At 44.0% G+C, this 25173-nt stretch overlaps 1 protein-coding gene across 1 annotated transcript; it reads left to right on the forward strand.

Annotated features, from left to right (window-relative positions):
• The first annotated feature begins 214 nt into the window (after positions 1-214).
• LOC136686562 (calmodulin-regulated spectrin-associated protein 3) lies at positions 215-24678 on the forward strand. The gene is made up of 20 exons (XM_066660434.1): positions 215-341; positions 6092-6354; positions 7321-7461; positions 8225-8311; positions 8412-8444; positions 9618-9665; positions 11625-11763; positions 12230-12369; positions 13230-13323; positions 14901-14946; positions 15055-15128; positions 15246-15276; positions 15382-17027; positions 17735-17937; positions 18028-18137; positions 18267-18553; positions 18689-18749; positions 19386-19504; positions 19651-19769; positions 19942-24678. Exons 1-20 carry the CDS (start codon positions 314-316, stop codon positions 20245-20247), a joined length of 3975 nt encoding a protein of 1324 aa, XP_066516531.1. The 5' UTR covers positions 215-313; the 3' UTR covers positions 20248-24678.
• The last annotated feature ends 495 nt before the right edge of the window (positions 24679-25173 follow it).

The following is a 25173-nucleotide window of genomic DNA, read 5'->3' on the forward strand; positions in this document are numbered from 1 at the left end:
GTGAGTGATGGACTAAGTGAGTGACTGAGTGAGTGATTATGTGTCAGTGATAGTCTTTTACAGAGAGAGAGAGAGAGAGTGTCTGAGATTGCGCGCCGCTGGCAAATCAGAGTTCGCAGGGGGCGTGGCCTGAGCTAGATGCGGCTGCTCGGTGGGGGACAGAGCTGCGCTGTGAGTGTGTGTGTGCGCGCGCGCGGTTCTGGAGATGGTGGACACGGCGGATCAGGACTGTGTCTCGGTCCCGGTACCGGAAATCACGGCGCTGGACCGGTACGACCCCCGCGCCGCGAGGACGCGCGCCGCGAGCCGCTGGATGGTTAGGACGGCGCACCTGCGCTCAGGTAACGAGCTCGAGCTCACACAAAAGGCGCGCGATGCGCTGAGAGGGCCGTGAGGGTCTGGGCCCGGTGCCTGTGTCCTCTCCGGTGGAGAACGAGCGCGAGGCATTATGCTTTTGTGTGTGTGTGTGTGATGCAGGCTCCGGTCCCCTCACGCTGAGCCTCCTCGAGACAGACACGCCTTTAGAGCAGCCTCAGCCTCACAGTGTGTGTGTGTGCGTGTGCGTGTGTGTGTGTTAACAGAGATGAACGTGCAAAATCACAGATGAGGCTCGAGAGCAGCGCGTGCAGGGTGTTAAACCGGTGCGGCATTGAGGGACGCACCCCCGAATACATGGCTATGGTGGTGTGTGTGTGTCTTTGTGATTTTTTTTTTGTCGCAGATTAATAACGAAGCGCAGACGTGTGTGTGGTGGTGGTGGTGGGTGGGGGGTGTTACGTGTACATGTGACGTCATCCGAGTTACTGTGCCAAAGTGACAACAAATACACACTGTATATATATATATATATATATATATATATATATATATAGAGAGAGAGAGAGAGAGAGAGAGAGAGAGAGAGCGAGCCAGAACATTAAACGACTTTTAGTATGCATTTGTTTAGGTCAGGTCTGGAATGAATTAACCCAGAAATACACACACACACACACTCTCTCTTTGACATTACCCTGCTTAAGTGGTAGTGGAAGTCTAACTGTGGTACAATATGACCTAACGTTTGTAGAAACCATTTATAAAGAGTGTATTCAGCTACGTTAAAAGTGATTTTATGAATGTGTCTCCTCTCCATGTGCTGCTCTGCAGTCGGTTTGCTCTGGAAACCGCTCTAATGTGTTTACCAAGCCCCACTGTCTGTAAATGGGTAAAAAATGGGTATGCTAGGCTTTCTCTCTCTTTGCTCACAGCAGCGAAACATCATCTGGAGAGACCTCAAACACTGAAAAGCACCAACCGAGATGAGGATGTTGTTCTATTCCTGCTCCATAGGGGGGTAACACTGACTTATTTTTGCTGGTGCAGTTACATTAGTTAAGGTGTAACTGACTTTAAGTCAGGAGAGTGCTAACTGCATGAAAGTAAACACAGAATGAAAGTACTACAAAACTAAACAGCTCGAGTTACACGTGAGTTTCTGTGGGAATTCAAACAGTGAATAAACACAGACAATTTACACTTCAGACACCAACAAGATACAGTCGTTTCTTACTCACACACACCGCTCCACATTAAAAGATACAGTTGCTTCTTACTCACACACACCATTCCACCTTAAAAGATACAGTCGCTTCGTACTCACACACACCGCTCCACATTGAAAAATGCAGATCTACTAAATGTAAAAAAATGAGAGAACAGCAGTTCCCCAGAATCATAGACAGTGCCTTTAAGATGCATCTAAAGCTGACACAGAGGGGATGAAGACTCCCAGCTCTGCACTGTTCTGGTGTGATGAATCTCTGTCCAGTACTTTGGGGTGAGCTTGGGTCCAGAATCCAACATCAATCCAACCCTACTGGATTCTACTGGACACTACTGAACTATACTTGTCTCTACGGGACACTGCTGATCTCTACAGGCCTCTACTAGACACTACTGAACTATAACAGTCTCTACTGGGCACTACTGAACTATACTCGTCTCTACTGGACACTGCTGAACTATACCGGTCTCTACTGGACACTGCTGAACTATACCGGTCACTACTGGACACTGCTGAACTATCCCGATAACTACTGGACACTGCTGAACTATTCTGGTCTCTACTGAGCACTGCTGAACTATACTGGTCTCTACTGGACAGTACTGAACTATACTGGTCTCTACTGGACACTGCTGAACTGGTCTCTACTAGACACTACTGAACTATACTGGTCTCTACTGGACAGTACTGAACTATACTGGTCTCTACTGGACACTGCTGAACTGGTCTCTACTAGACACTGCTGAACTATACTGGTCTCTACTGGACAGTACTGAACTATACTGGTCTCTACTGGACACTGCTGAACTGGTCTCTACTAGACACTACTGAACTATACTTGTCTCTACGGGACACTACTGGACACTGCTGATCTCTACGGGCCTCTACTAGACACTACTGAGCTATAACAGTCTCTACTGGGCACTACTGAACTATACTCATCTCTACTGGACACTGCTGAACTATACCGGTCTCTACTGGACACTGCTGAACTATACCGGTCACTACTGGACACTGCTGAACTATACTGGTCTCTACTGAACACTGCTGAACTATACTGGACTCTACTGAGCACTGCTGAACTATACTGGTCTCTACTGGACAGTACTGAACTATACTGGTCTCTACTGGACACTGCTGAACTGGTCTCTACTAGACACTACTGAACTATACTGGTCTCTACTGGACAGTACTGAACTATACTGGTCTCTACTGGACACTGCTGAACTGGTCTCTACTAGACACTGCTGAACTATACTGGTGTCTACTGGACAGTACTGAACTATACTGGTCTCTACTGGACTCTACTGATATCTACTGGACTACAGATCAGTAGAGTTTGTTCCTTCCTTGTTGTAGTGTCCACCTCTCACTGGATTCTTTCATTGGCTACCGATCCATGGAGAGTTTGAACCTCTTCAGAAGACCACGGCATAAATCACAACCAGAACCAAATTTACCTGATGGAGCAGCAGAAATATCCAGCGAAGTAGGGAACCTGCAATTGGAAGAGTACCATAAGTCTTTTTCATTGACTGGGTTGAAGTACTGATATGGTTTTGGGACTGACTTTGAATTTTCAGTCGAATGTCATAAATCTTTTAATTAAAAATATAAAAGCTTTTTGTGTCACCATTTACATTCATGGTTCCACAGCAGTGCTGCTGGAGTTTTTAAACCCCGTTTCCACTCACTGTCCAATCTGTGAGACACTCCTCCCTCGTTGGTCCACCTTGTAGATGTAAAGTCATAGACAGTAGCTCATCTGTCGCTGCACAGTGTGTGTTGGTCGTCCACTAGTCCTTCATCAGTGACACAGGACGCTGTTGGCTGGACGTTTTTGGTCAGTGGACTATTCTCAGTCCAGCAGTGACACTGAGGGGTTTAAAAACTCCAGCAGCACTGCTGTGTCTGATCCACTCGCACCAGCACAACACACACTAACACACCACCACCACATCAGTGTCACTGCAGCGCTGAGAATGATCCACCATCACATCACACCTGCTCTGTGGGGGTCCTGAGCGCTGAAGAACAGGGGGAAAGGGGGGTAACAAAGTATGCAGAGCCACAGATGGACAATGGACATGTGTGACAATGGTTGTGTGTGTGAACCTATTTGTTGAAGGCCAGGTCTGTAGAGTAAATAGTGGTTTAAAGTGTGTGTGTTTCATTTGGAAATTGTTCAAGGAACACTCCTGATTACATGATTCACACACACACACACACACACACACACACACACACACACACACACACACAGAGATAGCAGCATGAGAAAAGGAGAAAGAAGAATTGATTTTTCCACAAAGAACTCATTAATCGATCAGGAGTGTGTGTGTACGTGTATGTGTGTGTGGGTGTATATATGAGTGTGTGTATGGGAGAGTGTGTTTGTGTGTGTATTTGTAGTATAGTGTATTGACATTGTTGTGTTTAAACCATCTGTTTACTAAAGCTTTGTTTATTGTGTTATATTTAATTTACTTATCTGGACACACACACACACAATGGTGTGTTTCCTACACAATGCATACACTGGTGTTTAGATTTTACACTAGTTGTTAGGACATTGCTGTGAGGGTTTGATGGCACAAACCTACATAAATCTCACTGATGTGGTGCAGAGTTCTGGATCCCCACTCGCCCCAGAGAACACAGTTCATCTGCTCCACACCCCAATGCTGGAGGTCTTTATACCCCTCTGGCTGACTCCTGGCATTGGGAACAGTGACTGTATGTTCGTGTGCGACAGAGAGTCCCCCGTTCCACATTACCCGCTCATAAAGACCCTCTCTCTGTCCTAAGTGCTTATGTAAGCCGTGAAGGAGGAGGTTTTTCTTTCCCCACATTCCCTGCTGCTGCTTCTCTAAATGTGGGTCAGTGTGGGAATCCCTCTCCGCGATGCTAGCTCTAGCGTTAGTGTGCTAGTGCCCAGTTCCATTTCCTTGAAGGAGAGCCATCACTTTACATTTCCATCTTCATCAGACAAACTCTCGCTCCTGAGGCCTGGGTTTACTCACACTCTCTCGCCCCTGTCTCCCCCCGTCTCACACACACTGGTGGGGTCTGAGCAATGAGATCTGACCTCAAATCCAACTCCAGTTAAACCAACCTCAGAGAAAAGCTATGGCCTCTGCTGCTCCATTTGTTCTCAGAGATAAGACAAGTTTACAGATCACAAAGAGAGATCCCCCTCAAACAAATGAGTACGTGTTTACACTCGGATCATGGTCGGTGGTCTAGCCAGGGGTCTCATTAGACCCTATTTTCTGGGCCACGTGCCCCAGTACAATGTTACTGTGCCCCACTAAAATCATCTTGGCAAAATGATCTAGTACCTAGGCAATGTGTAAATGTGTAAATGTGTGTAAATTTTGTGATGAATGAACCAATTGAAACACTCCAAAATGACTGAAGTTTGGGAACTGAGGAGACCAGTAGCTGTCGTTCTGAAAGTGAACTGTTGTCTGATTCTTGCTCGTTACAGAATTTCAGCTGCGGCTTGGGGCTCCGTTACAGTGTTTGTGTTTCATAAAGCCCCCGGTGTTCTCAATGGAGAACAGGTCTGGACGAGTTTAGCTCCAGACCTCTTTTACTAAGGAGCCATGCTGTTGTAGTCCACGCAGAATGTGGACTGGCCTCGTCTCACTGAAATAAACAAGGCCTTCCCTGGAAAAGACGTCTGGATGGTGGCGTGTCGCTACAAACCCTGTATATATCCTTCAGCATTAACAGTGCCTTCACAGATATAACAGTCCTCTAATGCCGCCCACACCATCACGGACACTGGTAAAGACTCCAGGTGAGGTCAGAGTCAGCGCATGTCAGAATGGCGTGGGAAATGTTCCTGAGTTTCTCCTGCGCAATGTACAGGCTCTGCCCCCATGCCTAATACACGTTTCATTTCCTGCTGCAAGCGCGTGTCTCAACCTCTGCATTGCATGTGTGAACGACCACTCTGGGACACCTCCAGAACCGACACTCCAGAGTTTCTCTCGAGATTCTCCAGAGCTCATGTGTGAAAGAGGCATTGCTGGACATTTTACAGCTAGCAGGGAACATCCCGACAATTTTGACTAATTTTACCCAACTGTTCTAATACATTTTCTGTCCATATTCTAAAGAAAATGTTTTAGTCTAATATTCAGCAAAGATTGTAATATTTTTTGTAATTTTATATAAATCATTCTTTGAACATTAGATTAAAATGCTTTCTTTAAAGCTTTATTGGAAATTGTGAGTAACGTTAGCCAAAATTGTGGGAACGTTCCCTGCTAGCTGCTCGCTCTTATTGTAATGTCTTGATTCGCAGTGCTGGTTTCTTCTGTGAAACTGTAGGAACATGTTTACATTCCTGACTCACACCCAGTGATTCTGTGTAGGCTCCAGATCTACTGTGACTCAGACCAGGACGAAGCCATACAGATGATGAGCTATCAATTGAATTAATGCATGAGTTATGTCCTCTGTATGTTTAGGCCATGTGATACACTCACTCTCTCTCTCTCTCTCTCTCTCTCTCTCTCTCTCTCTCTCTCTCTCCAGAAAACATCCCAGCAGATCTCTCTGAGGCTCTGTCAGAGAATCATCCCGTAGATGGATTCAGTCCTGCAGTGGAGCGCCTCCTGGTGTCCAGTGAGCTGTACTGCTGCGCTCTCACCTCTCTCTTACAAACACACTCCAGCTCACTGGTGGCCCCCGAAGACCATGCTGGTGTACTGCAGCTCCTCCAGTGCCGTGGCTTGGCGCCAACATGTTCAAACAAACCAGTTACACACACACAGCTCACCAGCCGACCCATCAACACTGTGAGTGTGTGTGTGTGGATTGGCTAATACTACTTGGACAAATTATTGCTACTATTCCTAACCAAGAAAACCAGCTAGCTTGTGGTATCCTAACCTCTACATCATACTGATCCTCCTGATTAGCATGCTAACAGCATGCCCTGTATCAACAGCACTCTCTCCAGATTGGTTAGCTAATGTTAGCTGAGCGATAGCACCTCCTAGATCTTCAGTAATCTGTTTTTTATTTACTTATTCCCTCTGATTTCAGTTCTATCACATTCTCCTTCATTTTCTTCTTTTATTGTATTTCCTCTGCTCATACACCCCTGGACCACCATCCTTTCAGCTTTCCTCCCTCCCTCCCTCCTCTGTTCTGCTCTGTCTATTCAGATCACACCACCAGGCTCTCTGTGAATGTGACTGGGATTAATAATGAGTGTGTATGAGGATGAGTTTGCGTGTGTGGGTGTGGAGGAGTGAAGATAAGTGTGTGTGAGTATTTGGATAAGGGTGTGTGTGTGTATGTATATATATATATATATATATATATATATATATATATATATATATATATATATATATATATATATATATATGGAGGTCTTTACAACTCTGGACTAATCCTCTTATCTCCAGTTTCTAGATCATTATTTAATTTTCTCTTAGAAATTTGTTCATTATTTAATTAAAACATAATAATACATTTTCTCCATTGATTTTCTTATACTGATGCCTTGTGGGCTGGATGTATTAGAGACTCTGTACTGAACTCTGTATTAAAGCAACACAAGGTAACATTAATACTTTAAAATTACAGCTTCAAAATCATTGTGATGCTTCACTAAGCTGTAACAGGGAGAACGTAGCCTTTGTTGTTTCTACTCTGGACTGCAGAAATTGCACTATGTAATTTTGGGAGGAGTGTATGAAATGGTGTAACATTCCGTCCTTCTGTCTCTCTCTCTCTCTTCTCATTGCCTGCAGGATGCCCATTTGTCGGTGATTGATTCCCTGATGACGCTGGCTGCCATGGAGACCGTGCGTGTGGTCAAGATGGCGAAGGAGGCGGAACAGTTTGGGGATGGAGCGAGCTGGGAGAACTCCCTCCTCTTCTGGATCAATAAGGTTGAACTCTAGAGGCTGAAGGGCAGCGGTAGACTGTGTCTGCAGGAGCTAGGCCTTCAGGCTGTGTCACAAATCCTAAAACATTTAATAAACTGTGTCGTATCTGCTAGCGCTCCTATGGGCTTTCTAGTGGCATGTTAGTAATAACTTCATACCAGTGCACGCCACAACTCTGGCCTTTAATCCTAATAACAATAACGTAGTAAAAAATAGTCTTTCACTAAGGGAATCAGACAAATAAAAATACCACTGATTGTGAGTGTGGTTGTTGTTGTTTATTTGCTGTTGTTTTATCCTGAAGTGGAGCTACACAACTTTACTAAACACTGCTGGACTCTACTGTACTCTACTGCCCACCCCTCGATGTGCCCCCTGTAAAAGTTATTAGCAAACACGGTTCTCTATGGAACCAGAATTGATTCTTCTATAGCTTATGTAAATTCCCAGGGGATCATCTGTAGGTCAGACGTGTGTCTCTGAGGCAGTTCAGCTGTGGATGTTGAGGGAGGAGACAGTGCTGTTTCTTTACTCCTTTCTCCGGCTTGATTAACTTGAGGCCACAGCTGATGAACAAAGTCCCGATTGGACAAATTCCATTTCAAGAATTTTACCAGGATTTCAGACTGAAATGAGTGTAAATTCAGAACTGTCTGAACCCAAACAAGGTCCAGTTCCAGCGGTTGTTTTCACATGAAATCATTTCTCCTTCAGTCTGCACAAGGGTCTCCATCTGCCCAACATCTGTTTAATATCTGTTTCACAGTTGAATCTGAAGCTGAGGGACAGCACAGAGGCAGATGCTGCCCAGAAATCACAGCCCTGTACCGACCTACAACCAGTCCAACCATCAGTGAGTACACACACACACACACACACACACACACATTGCTTCACTAACTCCTTCCACCACCGTCACTAACACCCTCCTTTTCCTTCTCTCTGTGGAACAGTGTCCAACACGCTGGTACTGGAAGCTGGTCCCAGTGAGTACTCAAATACACACACACACACACACTGGGATGTAGATATTAAAGAGAGACTTTATGCTGAATACAGGATAATGAGCTCAATCGTTCAACAGCAGTGACACTGAGGGGTTTAAAACTCCAGCAACACTGCTGTGTCTGATCCACTTTCACCAGCACAACACACACTAACAGACCTTCACACACCAGCACAAACAAACAAATAAATAAACAAGGCAAAAATAACTCACTAGAAACCTACTAACACCCAACAAATGCTTACATGTCTTTCTACTGCATTCTCTTTTTTCTTTCTCTCTTTCTCTGTATGTTCTATTTGTCCTTAATTGTTCAGTGTAATTTTACAATAATCTACATTAATCATGCTGTACATTGCTGCAACTGTACTTAAAATCTTTGCTTGTTTATTTATGTATTTGACCCTGATATCGATAGTAACAACAACAATTTTGTTAACGTTTGTTTGTCCAGAACAGGGCGGAGCCTCACACATGTGCCTTATTACAACTTTTCTGATTGGTAATTGGGTTTTTGATGGACATGTAAAGCAAGCAGTGCTAGTTTACATTTGTCACTGTTGGTGTTGTTATTTTTTTAATGTCCGTTTTTAAAGGAGCATTCAGTCATTTTTACCGCCTAATAGTAACTAGTATCTCTATAAAGTCTAACTCACATGACATGAAGAATCAAATTGCTCTGTCATCCCTGAATGAACCAGTTTATGTTCCATAGAGTGGGTCCCCCACATGGATGTGGCCATATTAAGAAAAGGGTTTAGTAGTGAATCACCACTAGGTGTCAGTATAACGTCTTTTATAAAATTAAGAATCACTAGAAAATGACTGACCTCTTTTAAACTTTTCTCATAGCCTGTAAAACCAAAAATCCTCCTTCGACCAATCAGAAATCAACTTCTTTACAATCAGCCAATGAAATAAAGGGATTTTGCTGTAGCCCCACCTATTTATTATCAAAAATTCTGCGGTGTAAAATTCAGCATGCGGAATCTCTCCTAAGGTCTCTCCGCTCCTTCCTGTTTTGTTTTTCCCGGTGTGTGACACGGTGTGTATGTGTGTATGTGTGTGTGAAAGAGAGAGATTCTGGTTGCCGTGGCGATTGTTGCCATGGCATTTACGCCTGTCCTCCTCTCTCTGCCTCATCCCGCACCAGCATGCCATCGCTTTTTGTTTGAAGGAGTCGGGGAAAAAACCTCCTGTGGTAATGTATCCGCCAGCCTGCTGTCTCCATGACAACCAACACACACACACACACACACACACACAAACACACTCAAATAAACAAAAACAAACACAACTCACAACCCCCAATAACACCACAGCACCAATCCAACCTCGCGGCTGGATGAAGGACTCACACTGTTCAATAACTTTCTTCCTTTCATTCTTTCTTTTTTTTCATTTTTCCTTACTTTCTTTCTTAATTCTTCTTTCTTAATTCTACTTTCTTTTTTCTTTCATTCCTTTTGAAAGAAAGTCTTTCTTTCTTCTCATTTCTGTCTTTGCTTTGTTTTTCTGTCTTTTTTTCCTCTTCATTCTCCTTGTCTCATTTCTTTTAGCCGTTCTTTTCTTCACCACCTTTTCTGCCTTTCTCTTGCTCTTTCTCTTTTTTGTTTCTCCTTCATAGTTTTAATTTCTTTCTCTATTGTCTCTTTCTCCCTGTGTGATTTCAGTTTATCTGCTGTTGTGTGTGTTGTGCATTAAACACAGCGTCCTCACATTTATTTCAGTTTGTTGATGTTCGGTTTCCAGCACTTTTTTTAATTTAATTCAGCAAATTTTTTTTTCTTTGTTTTTAGCAGTTTTCTGATGGGAAAGGTCTTTGATTGTGGTTAAGTTTGTGTCACATTTTTCTTGTGTTAGGGAAGAGGGCAACAAGCAGTTTGAGAATTTAATCTCATTTCCACCAGAGGGGGCGACAAAGCCCAAGGCCATCTCAAAACAAAAGTTTAGAGTTTAAAAGACTAATCAACAGCACAGAAGAACAACTAGAGCCTTTAAACCCTGGGGAATTCTTTTCACCTGTTTCATTTGGGAGTTTCATCAGAAATTAAGTGAAAATATCAAGCTTGTTTTTTGTGAAATACTGAACAAAACACTACGTTAACAATGTGAACATTTATGAATAATCCTCTTTAAGTTTAATCCCCTGTAAAAGGTCATTTCACCAACTGGAACTCTTGATGTGAACAATTTTAATCATAAAACAGAAAGGAATACATGCTGTAAAATGAACTCTAAATTGTGCCCCACTAGGACTAAACGCTTTATCATTTTCAATATTGAAATCTGGAACAGTCTGATTGTCATGTCACAAGAGCTGCAGTTGTTTGGTCAGACACCTTCATCAAAAATGAAGTTTAAAAAAATTTAAATCTGAAGAATTTGTGAAACTCTATATTCTGTACCTGCAGATGATTTCGACCAATTAGAAGCAAGCGAACACCTGTTGTCCTGGCCCTAGTTTTGTTCGTAATAATTGAGAATCTACAGTTTTTGTAAATTTATCACTTTATAGTTTTAGGTTCGCTTTATCGTTTCACATAACCCATGTCCACTGCCTGTGTTGCGCAGCAGATGGCAACCTTGTCTGAGCCTGTGCTTCACAGTATCACTTCCACGCCTGCCCAGCTTTTCTTTTCCTCCATTTTATCATCCCTCACTCACTCTCCCCCACACTCTGTGGCCCTGTCTTGCTGCTGTTGATGAATTTGCGTAGTGTGTGTGTGTGTGTGTGTTTTGCTTTTTTTTTTTTGCGAGTTCACCTGTGCACAAACCTATGAAAACACACTCCTATTGGCTGGCTTCTGAACTTGTTTTGCTTCAGTGTGTGATGTGAATCCGTGAGTGAATTATTAATATATTACTGTATGTATGTGTTTCATAACTGAAAACTGTAAACCTGCTACAACAGTGATCTGTCGTAGGAGTAATTCCTATTGCATCCTATTGGACACTTATTGGATCTCACTGGATTCCTATTGGACATCCATGACCTTCTCAAAACGAACCCAAACACAGGAGTCGCTCATTACCGTGAGCGACTCTTGGAACTGATTCAGTGAATCAAATTCAACCAAACTGAAAACGAATCTGATTCACTGACATGACTCTGAATCTGCACTGATATAATCTGCCCCCCTCTTCCCCCTCCTCTCAGATTCGTTACAGGAAAGATAAAGTGTGCTCTAAACAGACTCCCACCTTTTCAGTTGTGTCCGGAGTCAAAGATCTGTCCAATGGTTGTGCCATTGCTGCAGCCATTCACTTCTACTGCCCCCAGCTGCTGCCCTTGGGGGGTAAGAGAACACACACACATACACAGTGCTAGTTAAACACACACTCGTAGGCCATACCTATATAAAAAAAATCCATGTGCACTGGATTTGTCTACAGGAAAAATTAATGGCATTAGCAATTCATGCTGTTAGCATATATTAGCACGAATGCACAAAACCAAGACATATTTAAAAAAGGCTTTGTTTGCTTAGTTTTAAAACTAGAGCTACAGTGTTAATGAAATCAACTAGCATTATGCTAACTGTATTTCCAGATCATCACAGTTCTAAGCAAATGATGTAGTTTCTAAGATATTTATTACATTGTCCCTGCCACTGTGACACACACACTGATATATAAACATGGACAAAAAATACATTAGCATGAATAAAAGCACTAACAACAACCAGTGTAAAGCCTATTGTTGTCTACACATGCTACATAGACGCTAACACTGATACACTGTGCGTCTCTCTCTGTTTACAGAAGTGTGTTTAAAGGACACTATGTCAGTGGCAGACAGTCTCCATAACCTGCAGTTAATCAGAGAGTTCTGTACCAGTCATCTGAGAGACTGCTGCCCCCTGCAGCTGGAGGACCTGCTCTATGCCCCACAAGTGTTACGGGTGAGAACTGTAGGACCTCTGCACCATTTAAAGGCGACCTTATCAAAATCCCTGTGTATAAAGCTATGAGTATGTCTCCTCTCCATGTGCTACTCTGCAGTCGGTTTGCTCTAGTAACCACTCTAATGTGTTTACGAAGCCCCAGTGTCTGTAAATGGGTAAAAAAACAAAGTGTCTGGGTCCGGTATGCAAGGCTTTCTCTCTCTGCTCACGGCAGAGGAATGCCATCTGGAGGTTTTTAGACAACAGAGAGACTCCAACCGTGATGAGGATGTTGCTCTGTTCCTGCTCCATAGGGGGGTAACACTGACTTATTTTTGCTGTTACAGTTACATTACTTAAGGTGGAACTGACTCTAAATTCAGGAGAGGGCTAACTGCATGAAAGTAAACACAGCGAAAGTGCTACAAAACTAAACAGCTCAAGTTACACATGAGTTTCTGTGGGAATTCAAACGGTGAATAAATACTTACAGACAATTCACACTTTACAATTTACCACTCCACATTAAAAGATACAGTCGCTTCTTACTCACACACACCACTCAACCTTAAAAGATACTGAACGTAAACAAACCAGAGATAATTGCGTTTCCCTACAATCATAGGTGTCCCCTTTAAAGACTGAGTACACCTTATACTGTACTATTGTGAGAAAGTTGTCAATGCCTCAGGTGCCTTATTTTAAGTGTACACTCTTAAAATGATGGTTCTTCAAGGGTCCTTTAGTAAAGAAAATGATTCTTTAGGGAAACCTGAACACTTCACATGATTAAATGATTCTTTGCATTGTGAAAGCCAGATCAGCTGAAATAAAAACATGGTACAGTGGTTCTCTCTGATTTGTTTGTTGATGTTTAGGTGAACTTCATGTGCTTCCTCTCTGAGCTACTAGCCGTGTTTGAGGTGCAGAAACCGGATTTTGTCAAACCACAAAACACACTGGACCTTACAGGTACACACACACACACACACGCAGTAGCTCTCAAATGGTGTCCTAGAGGACACATATCCGGGGGGGAGGTAATTAGTTTGATTCTTAAATGTTGTTGTCTTTTGGCTCTCTGGGCCACCGTACTCTATCCTTAAATCATCACTGTCCAAAAAAACATGTATCTCCAAAATAGTAACTTTACAGTAGGGCTGAACGATAATTCAATATCAATATCAACATCACAATATAAGACGTTTCAATAACAATATGAACACATTTTCAATATTTCAGTACACATTATTTACAGCGTCTGTCACTGACTAGTCATTAGAGCGCACTGTCATCAGTTCAGCACTTTATTTTAAATTTAGTTTAAAAATATTAATATTGACAAAGCCAGTAGGTTTATATTTGACAGTGACATTATGTTTCTTGTTTGTTCTGTGCAGTTTTTTTAGTGGATTTTATGTTGTTTACATTGATATCAGACTTATATAATTTTGACTGAAATTTTTAAATATGTCGTGACATATGTCGTAACATGTAAAAATATATTATTCATCTTTTAGTTGTCTGTGAGCATTTCTATTGGTCCGTTCCTCATGACATTTTCACACAGTGTGAAGGACAGTGTTCAAATAATGTAGTAACTACACCTCCATACATATGGAGATGCATGCTTTGTTTAGAAACGATGAAATGAAGGCTGTGTCTGAAACGTCCTAAATGTGTTTAGTCTCCTGAAGCTACTACTCTGAGGGAGGGTAGTGCAGAGATGTTTCTGAGCATATGTCTGTCCCTACAGGATATTCTTGTCTTCCACAACAAATTTTCACAAATTTCCTTAGTTTGGTTGTTCCACTGACAGCTGCAGCAGAGCCTCCCTCTCTCTCCTCGGTGTTTACAGATGTGTGTCCTTCTTTTGGTCATCGTCGGGAACATGGTGTAGGAAACGTCAGACTGGGACAAAAGATCCAAACAATTTTAACACACTCGACTTTTGGTCGGGGAGTCGTGGGGCGTCTCAGACTTACATTGCTGATCTTTGATTATGTCGCACTACATGACCGTTACTGGCCCCTGACGCTCATATTCAGTTCAGACACTGGAAATGTATCTGATACAACAAAATCTGGCCAAAATCAGTCTAAATTTGTGTAGTCTGATCCCGGTGTAACTGCTGCCTTTGAATCATGTCTCAAACTCAGTGAGGTTACAGGTCCCTTCATGTCAAAACACAAGACATCAAGGTTGTTGTTTTCTGTTTTGTTCTCTCAAGTCAAGGACTGTGAGGTTTGTTGTCGTAGTGTAACTAATGTAATGTTAGCGCAAGCTAAGAGATCCTTAGAGGGTTTTTTTTTAATCCAGTGGCTGTATTGCAGTCTTTAGCTCAGTTTTATTGGCCAGCATCTTATTCCATTTTTTCTGCTACACCTTAAATAAATCAGCTGTTACACTGTTGCCTCTAAGCACCATTTAAGGTGGAACGGAAAAGTCAAAATAGAAGCCGAGGAATAATATACTTCTCTCATAGTAGCCTCTGACACATGTATCCCAAAGTGCCAGAACTTACAGACTCTGCTCTGTCACTTCTTCAGATGCCTCTGGAATGGAGGACTGCACGAGCCCCATTAGCGGCACCAGGTAACACCACTCAGGATAAACTACATTACCCAGCATCCCTCAGTAGGAGTTACAGTCATACTGATGAGCTGTATTGTGGGATTTATACTTGTTTTTGGTTTGCTACAGCAGTTCGCCATCATTCCTGTTTAAGCAGCCGTTCCTACCCATCACTTCCCCTTCGTCTCCTGGGGGGAAAACAGGTGAGGAAGCAAGGCATGCTGGGAACTGGAGTCCTGAGAAATAACAAGTGCTGTTTGTAGTTAGTGTGTTGTTTGGAATTGGAGTAATTCTTTGTGTTTTTTGGTTGCTCTTTTCAGACGGCCCTGCCTGGAGTAAGAAACAGATTGGGTACATTTTTAAAATTTTTTATAGAATTAAAATTTAGTGCAAATAAAAGATGTAAAATGTAAAGATAAATCCTGATTAATTTAATGTAATTTCTTTTAATATCAGTCGTCCACTCTCAGCGGTGACCTTCAGCATCCCTTTCCCTCTGGACAGTGATGTGGACGTTGTGATGGGTAACCCACTCTTCCGCTCGGCCAGCAGCGACAGCCTGACAAACCCGGCTCCATACACGCCCCCCGAGGATCTGAGCAAGCTGATTGGCCATGCTGCTCTAGGGGAGGAGTTGCCCACCATCGAGGAGGCGTTTCAGGTGTACCACACGGGCCGCAGTGTTCGTAACGAACCAGAGGGGGCACCGGCGGGTTTCTTCCTTCATGGCCACGAGCAAGAGGACCAGGTCAGGCTCAGCAGCTCTGCTCCCTGCAGGTCAGGGATGATGTATCGGCCAATCAAAGGTGGCACTAGGCGAGGGGGTGGAGTCAGAGAAGATGATTCGCCACTCCGAGATGGAAGCATTGATTCAGAACATTTCTCCACAAAGTCAAACCCTGGAACGCCCTTGAATGGACCCAAGATGACCAGCTTTGCTATACAACGGAAAAAGCTGCCAGAGTCTCCAGTATCCTCCAGGTTCCTGGGGCTGGAGGACCCCTCCAATCTGAAGATGACGAGCCCTGCTGGGGCCGCAGAGGCTCAAGAACTCGGGGCTCGTCTGGAAGAAAAACGAAGGTCCATCGAAGAACAGAAAAGACGGATTGAGGTGATCTTCGCCAAGCATCGGCAGCGCCTTGGCAAGAGTGCCTTCCTCCAGCTACAGAAGGACCAAGGGGGCGGAGCCAAAGAAGAGGCAGAGCCTCTCAGCCTGGATGAGAGGCTGACTCGCATGGAGGAGCAGCTGAAGGAAGAGGAGGAGCGAGAGAAAAATGAGGAGGAGAAGGAAAAAGAGAAGAAAAAAGAGTCATCTCCACCCAAACTGGAGAAACAGGTCACGTTCTCGGTGGAACCGAAAAAGTTTCCGGAAAAGGAGCAGCCTTTGGTCGAGTACAATGAAGCTGTGTCCAAGCTAAGCTCCGCCTTGCAATCCTTACAGAGGGACATGCAGAAGCTCACGGAGCAGCAGCAAAGGCTCATGGGAAAGAAAGGAACTGCACCATCTCCAGTCAAAACTACAAAGTCTTCTACAAAGGCCCCATCTCCCAGTAAAGCCTGGGTCATTCCGGCAGGGATGAAAAGTCTGACCCAGGTCCGGAAACCTCAGTCCGGTAGGGATCTGTCTCCTGGAGGATCACCCTCTAAAACCGCTGACCTCAAATCCCCCAAATCTCCCAAATCCCCTCAAAAAACACCCACCTCCACCACACTTCGCAAGCCCCATAACTCCACCCCCAAAAGCCCCAGACGTCAGCAGCCCCCTCGGCCGTGTGACCTGAGCTTCGCGCCGCTGACCCGGGTCCTAACGCCGCCCCAAAACGTGGACACGCTGCCTCACCTGCGCAAGGTCTCTCCCAGTCAGTGCCAGGTCCAGACCCAATCCTCTCTCAGGCTCGGAGGACCCCGGACCCCACAGGAACCAGAAACGGAACTAGAACCTCAAGCAACAAAAGAACTACAACCAGAACCAATGACGGAAGCAGAGCCCGCTCCAGCTCTGGCCCTGCCCCAGGGGAGCAGCTCAGAGTCGGGCTCCAGCGCTGACAACACGCCCCTCTTCACCTTAGAGCTGGACGCTACCCCTGCACCGCCCCCTTCTGGTAACTGCTGTTCTTACTCTGTACGAGATGTAAATATTGCCCCCTGCTGGAGAGTTTTGGTTTTGTAATTAAAGCAGATAATTACTGCCACCTGTAAGTAATTATATAATTATTTTCATTAATTATTGCCCCCTGCTGGTAAATATTGTTGATTATATTGGCACCAATATGTTTATATTTACACAATTATTATTGCTAATTACAGCCCCCTGATAGTAAACACTTACATAATTATTGACACCCATTTCTGCCGCCTGTTGATAAATATTTACCTATTTAACTATTGTTGCTAATTACTGCCTTGTTGGTAAATGTTTACTGAATTATCCTTAAATGCAGCCTCCTTCTGGTAAATATTTAAAAAATAATTGTAACTATTTACGGCTTTAAATTTGAATCACCGGGGTCCATGGAAGTCATTTTAGACCTCCAGAGAGTGGGGCCGGTCTTACCACCACTCTTAGCCCAGAGGGCGTCACTCCTCGGGCATGAAATTCGGATAACCGGGGTCCATGGATGTCTCAACTTAGGTTTTGAACACATCCAGAGGGGAGGCCACCCAAACCACCCCGTTATTAAATATTTAAACAAATATTTCCCCTAATAGCTGGCCCCTGTTAGTAAAAAATTATATTTCAAGTCTTTCTCATTTTTTAAATTTTTTTACTTATTCTTTTAGCAGTTATTGACCCTCTGTCTCTTCTCAGTGGTGTGTCGGACGAGTGTGTGTGGGGGAAGTAGTTCAGGACCCCCGTCCGAGTGCTCGTTTGAAAGCGATGTCCTCCTGAGCGCCTCCCTGAGGCCAGATGAGGCAGAGACGGATCCTGAGCAGCTGGACATCTTCTCCTCCGACTCCATGAGTGACCACGCCGAGACCGAGAGCCGGAACGGGGTCGGGTTCTACGTTAAGGTCAGAAAGAACTAGAATAGTCAGAACCGATTGGCCCTGACAATTGGACAAGAGGCTAACGTCTGTGTGTCTGTGTGTGTGGGAGTGTAGGAGGGGTGTCTCTCTGAGGAACAAATGGCGTTAAAGAAAGCTCTTCTTCTGGAGCGACAGCAGAGACGAGCCGAAGAGATAAAGAGACGAAGACAGGAGCAGGAGAACAGGTCAGAGCAGGGATTTACAGAGTGAACCTTTGTGGGGGTGGTTCATAAATATACTCCACCCCCAACCCCCCAGTGTGGGCGGAGCCTGGACAAGCTGAAGCTTAATAAATTTCTCTTTCCCTCCCCCAGTCGTCCGTGCTCCACAGATGACCTGTTCCCCTCTGAGACTCCGCCCCTCTCCCAGTCTCTGCCCAACACACGTGTCACACCCCCTCCACAGCAAGCTGCACCCCATCAGCCACAAGCCACGCCCCCAGGCACACCCCTCAGGCGAGGAACCTTCACCAGAGCTGAGTACGAGAGACGACAGCAGCTGAGGATCATGTCCGACCTTGAGAAAGTGCTTAAACAGAAAAACAAAAAACAACACTCCACAAACAAAAGCAACACACACTCTCCACGGAAAGAGAAACTGGGTAATCTGTCTCTCTCTCTCTCTCTCTCTCTCACACACACACACACACACACACACACACACAGTGTGTTTAGTTTGGAAACAAAAAGGTTAATCTCTATGATCCTGAGTGTTTTTCTTTCTCTCTTCAATGAAGTTGAACAGACCACCATCACCCCCCAGAGTAACGGACCCCTGCTCCTGGACAGAACACACAGGTTACACTGCTTCCCTTCTTCCCTCACTCTCACTCTCTATGTTCTCTCTCTCTCTCTCTCCTGGTTCTCACTCTCTCTGTTCTCTCACTCTCTCTCTGTTCACATTCTTGCTCTCCCCCTCTGTTCTCTCTGTCTCTGTGTTTAAGTCTGGGCATAGGACTGGGTTTAGGGCTGAGTTTAGGGCTGAGTTTAGGATTGGGTTTAGGACTAGGTTTATCCTATATTTAGGACTGGATTTAAATCTGTGTTTATGACCCAAGGCCATTTTTACAGGTCTGTGCTAGTGTTACCTGCTGTGTTGCCATAGTAACAGAGCATGTTAGGATAGGATCTTTATTGTCACATACTTGTTGGCTTCCGTCTGTACACCCACATAAACAGGGGTTAGGTGTGTGCAACAGACACGACCACAGCAGGTTACCCATGCCATTGTACAGTTAGAAGAAACAGCTGGATTAACATCGAGGAAGTAAAAAAAAAAGAAGGTCCCAGACTGTGCCTTGTTGTCACTAGGGACCCAGTAGAAACCACAGAAAGCACAGAGGGAGTGAGGCCCATGGTTCAGAGCGGTGTCCGTGGAGCTCTGAGTTTTACTCATTTACAAACATAGTTTCTCTCCTTTCCTTTTTCTTTCAGCTCCTCTGATTCGCCGTCCAAGCTGATGTCACCAGGGCGCCCATCCAATCAGAATGGAGATAAGGACTGGGAAAATGGCTCTAACGCCTCCTCTCCGGCATCAGTCCAGGAATACACCGGTAGAGTCACCTTCTAGTGCTAACACTCCTTACTACCTGATTTTGTATGCTAGCATCTGTTTAAACTTCCAGTGTTTGTGCTCGTATTATTACACTGGTCAAAAAAAATAATTTATACTTGTGTCTTGTGCGGTGTGTGAGTGTAGGGCCCAAACTGTTCAAGGAGCCGAGTTTTAAATCCAACAAGTTCATCATCCACAATGCACTCTCACGCTGCTGCCTCGCGGGGAAAGTCAACGAGAGTCAGAAGAAAAAGATTATAGAGGTTATACACACACACACACACACACACACACACACACACACACACACACACAGACAAAGAGGAACAAGAACACATAGTAATCATACATACCACCAAACAAACTCAAACACAGTAAAAAAAAATCTGCCCTCCGCGACTCTCACAGCTTGTGTTCCCCACTCTGTTTTCTCAGGAGATGGAGAAGAGCTCGTCCAACCATTTTCTGATCCTGCTGCGAGACTCTAGCTGTCAGTTCAGAGCAGTCTACACCCTGGACAGCGTCCAGTCTGACGAGCTGCAGCGTCTCTGTGGCGTGGGTCCGCGGGTCATCCCCTGTGCTGCCATAGAGGCCATCTACAAATACAGCTCCGACAGGAAGCAGTTCAGTGCCCTGCCGTCCCGCACCGTCAGCATGAGCGTCGACGCCTTCACCATCCCCGCCAACCTGTGGCATGGCAAGAAACAGTCCACGCCCAAAAAGGCAGCTACGCCCAAGTAGAACAGACCACTCCCCCAAAGGCAGTCATGCCCAAATCAAACAGACCACACCCACAAACAGATATGCCAAAATAGAACTGACCACACCCCTTAAGTCTGACACACCCAAATCAAACAGACCACGCCCCCAGAGTTGGACATGCCCAAATCAAACAGACCACACCCCCAAAGTCAGACACGCTTTAAACAAACAGACCACACCTGCAAAGCCAGTCACACCCAAATAGAACAGACCACACCCCTATGCCTTGTAGAGAATAGACTACTCCCCAAAATGTTAAAGCACATGTAGAACTGAAAACATTTCCCAAAATATCACCCCCCCCCACCCCGAAGAATCAGCTCAACCCTCCCGGTGTGCTCACACACAGAAAAGGAACGGAGGACTTTGTGTCCTAGGGCCCAAGATAATCCCAGTACTTTCTGGAACCTCGAGGTTTGCCCGTGCCTGGTCTGCTTCATCACACAATGCTAATCTGGCTATGAATGCTTCCAACTGTGTCCCAGGTTTGAGGTGATCCCAGAGCACTGCACAACCATCAGACAAACTTAAACCAAACTGTGACAAACTCCTAAACCCCCAGCACCCAAACGGATCAGCTGTTTCTATGGTAACTGCATGTAAATGTGTTAATGAAAGTACTAGTTATCTTTATGGGACGTGTCACTGGAAAACAGTCAAACATCTCTCTCAAACACAAGCATCTTCACTCCAGGGATAGGCCTTTCCCTGAAACCCCGCTCACCAAAATCTCTGCTGCTTCTCATGACACTCACCTTTGGCCTTAATCCAGCTGGTGATTGGCCAGGGGCTTTTGAGATCAAGTTGCTGATTGGTTGAATGTTTAAAGCTCTAGGTTCTAATTGGTAACATCAATTGACACCTGCTGATTGGGCAAAGCATGCAGAAATCGGACTGAATCATAAGAACTTAGAATAAGATTAATTGGTTGTTTGTGGTAAATTTAAGTGTTTCTCCATTGCACAGTCTCAGAGCCTTCGGGACCAATATCTAGTACCAAAGGATCTACATTTATTGTTTGGCACACGCTTACAATGGGAGTCAAAAAGAAAGATATTAACGTTTTAAGTGAATTCCAGGTGAGATTACTGTTCTAGGTTAAGGATAGTTTAAGCCTCGTTCACACCTGCAGTCTTAAAAATAAAGGGGCTAAAAAGAGCTTTTAGAGCAGTGCCATAGACGGGCCTCTTTTGGTTCCTTAAAGAACCTTTAAAATGTTTAAAGAAGCTGCTCTTGATATAAAGTCTCTACCAATTTTAAAGTGGCATCGCTCAGTCAACACTGTACCTCTATTTTTAGAGTGTGGCATTAAGGTCCCAGAAAGCAGACACATTTGGCCCAAATCTGTGTCACTTTTGGTTCAGTTCTGGCACTGGTCATTGTTGTGTCGGCCAGAGGTTGGCCAAATGTTGCAGATTTTTGTTGGTATCTAATTAAATACATAAATTAATTGTCTGTAGCCCTTATCCAGTTCAGGTGGGTCCGGAACCTACCCAGAATCACTGGGCGCAAGGCAGGAACACACCCTGGAGGAGCCAGTCCTTCACAGGGCGACACGCACTCACACATTCACTCACACCTATGGACACTTTTGAGTCACCAATCCACCTACCAACGTGTGTTTTTGGAGCATGGGAGGAAACCGGAGCACCTGGAGGAAACTCACGCAGGCACAGGGAGAACACACCACACTCCTCACAGACAGTCACCCGGAGGAAACGGGTAGAGAATTTCTTTGCTATTTGGGGTTTGTCTTGAAGAGACACCGGAGAACTACATCTGTCACTGCTGAGGATGTATCAAGATGAGGTGTGATGTGGTCTGATGAGTCCCAGACCTCCTCTGAATGTGGTCTGAGAGACTGGATTACAACATTAATGAGATGCACTGTCCCCTGTTCAAACGTGTACTTTTCCTGCTGACCACTTATGTTCCACTCACCCAGGACATGTGATAATGGCAGGTGTGAACATGGTCTATAAGTAATAAAGAAGGTATTTACATTTTCTTTTCCAATTTATATTGTGCAAAGAATTTCCTAAACTGAAAGGAGCTAGTCAGGAAGCTAACATCAGTGCTGTTTCTGTTTATGCTAAGTGTATTTGCTAAGTGTTTGCTCATGTTCTCATTTTCTCAGCAGAGAAAGATAAAAGGTCTGGTTAAATCCATATTTCTGTAAAGCTAGGGCAAATTATTTAAGCTACTTAGCATGTAAGCTAGCTATTTAGCCAATTCAGATGCTTAAAAATGGATCAAATGACCAAAAGCAGGCGGTGAAGGACTAGGAATAGAAACTTTGGTTCCGTGTTTAGGTTTGTGCAGTGGAGAATCTCCTTTAGTCAAACAACCTGATCTGAAGTCAGCACTTTTGTTTTGAAATGCTTTGTGAACTCCAGCCCTGGATGGTGGGTGTTTCATGTTTCTTGAAAAAATACTTTTTTTCTTATTATTTATTATGGTTTGATTGCACTTTTTTAGCTCCTGGAGTTAAACTGAAGAGTTTAAACTCTGAAATGTACTGAAGAACTGGACCTTTAATTTCTCCTCCTGTGGATTTGTTGGAACCTTTATACATTCAGACATAACATTCGTAACATGCCAAGTTAGGTATTTAGTAATTTTAAGAAATGGCACTGTTCTAGATGTAGAACAAGGAAAAGGACACTGTTAGAATGTCTTAAGGACAGATCCTTATTGTTTGAAACTGTGTAGTTTATTCTGTTTTAATGCTTATGCAGAACTTAAGAAACTAAGCTGTTTGTAGGTGTGAGTGTGTGTGCGTGTGTGAGATAATGCTTGTATGTTTCAAACTGTTTACCAGCAGACCTCTGAGATGTGTCATGACCCTGTGGTTAGCCCTGTGCCCACATACGGACACTCTCTGTATGACGAGCACATTATGGAGTCGATAATGGAGTTGTGCTACATGCTAACAAGGTAAAACTGAGATTTAATTTCAGTGCGCACTAGTGTTAGCTATAGTTTGTAGCCTGTAGCATTATTAATACCTTAATGAGCTGGCAACAGAACATAGCATTCAGTGGAGAAAAGATCACAGAACAGAAATGGAAAGGATTTTAAAGGAACACTAGGTAGGGTTTTTACCTTAGAATTTCAGCTTAAAAATCATTGTGATGCTCCACTGAGCTGTAACAGGGAGAACAGAGCCAGTGTCATTGTCACTCCGAGCTCAGCACTGCAGAAACCATGCCATGTAATTTCTGGAGGACAGTGGGAAAACTCTGCCTTCACTCAGCCTCGATTTCAAGACAGTGCTGTAAAAGTGAATTACACTCTGCAAATGTAAGGGGAGCCCAGGAGCAAAAATACCAACTTCTATGTGGTTTACACAACTGAGGGTTTTTAAAACCAGTTCATTTGTCCTACAGAACAAATCAGCTTAGACCTGGAATTCCTTATTTGGGCACAGTGCTGACTACGGGGTGATGTCAGAGGTCTTTTATGTTCGGTTTCTTGCGACTAGGATAAAAAAACCCTGGTAAAACATCATATCCTCCCCTTGTCCTTTCTAACCCCCCTTAGCTAAAGAACTGTGACCCACACTGAAAAGCCTGTTTTAATCTTTAAACCTGATGTCCTGGAAATGCTAAATGTATATAAAGTGTGACCTGTAAGTTCTGTTAACTCACAGTGCCCCCTGTCTGCTAATACATTAGCACACAGCCTTTCAACCACTTTTCACATCTTAAAGGCTCTCTGAATCTACACCATGTGAAGAAAGGTAGTTTAGCCTCTTACACTAATTTAAAGGTGTAATTCCCTACTATTGTGTTTTTCTTATGAAGTTTAGATTACTGTAATATTTAATCATGACAATGCTAATTCAGCTTACAGTAGCTAAACCCAGGGGACCAATTAGCACTTTTTTTTGCTAATAATTTTTGTCCCACATGTAAAGTTTAATATGTAACATGTGGAGAGCTGCAGTGTAAAATGGCACCAAACTGTGGTAATGCATTAAGTGAGTTCAAATTGCATAAATAGCGATCTACGAATGAATGTTAGCAGGTCATACTACTGTCAGGAAATGCTAGATACATTTCTATATGTTAGCACATTTTTCCACGAAGGGAAGCAGGTAGGCATAGACAATAGCACTTAGCTTAACCAAGAGAAGTCCTGGACTTGCTGCTAATGATAGGAATATTAGATTTGAGGAATATGAGGGTTACTGATGGAAAACACCTTAACTTTCTGTACCTGCATTTACTGGACTTTACACCCCTCCTCTCTCCAAGTGTGACATTTTACGCCTTCTCTCTCTCTGTCTTGTGTGTGTGTGAGGGAGTGTGTGTGTTTGTATCTCTGCATGAATGAAATTAAAATCAGAGAATGAATGTTCCTGAGGTTTTTTGCTGGTCAATAAAAGGATCAATAAAACCATTTTCCACAACACAGTTATGTCTTTCTGAATCATGCTTTCATCACCAGGGTATTTCCATCTTAAAAGCTAAAATAAACAAACATTGCTCACCGCTGCCTCGTAAAGGCAACATTAATAAACATCACTATTTGCTGCCTTCAAAGGTGTAATTATCATCCATTAATTCATTCATTGTCTGTAGCCCTTATCCAGTTCAGGGTCGTGGTGGGTCCGGAGTCTACCCAGAATCACTGGGTTCAAGGCAGGAACACACCCTGGAGGGGGCGCCAGTCCTTCACAGGGCGACATTCACTCACACCTACGGACACTTTTGAGTCTCCAATCCACCTACCAACGTGTGTTTTTGGAGGGTGGGAGGAAACCCACACGGACACAGAGAAAACACCACACTACTTACAGACAGTCACAGACAGGACCTTGGAGCTGTGACAAAAACACTACCTGCTGCTCCACCATGCCGACCTGTGTGTAATTAATGAACATCAAATTAGGGAACATTA

This window comes from Hoplias malabaricus, chromosome 2 (genome assembly GCF_029633855.1).
Source record: "Hoplias malabaricus isolate fHopMal1 chromosome 2, fHopMal1.hap1, whole genome shotgun sequence".
In the NCBI taxonomy this organism is placed as follows: Eukaryota; Metazoa; Chordata; class Actinopteri; order Characiformes; family Erythrinidae; genus Hoplias; species Hoplias malabaricus.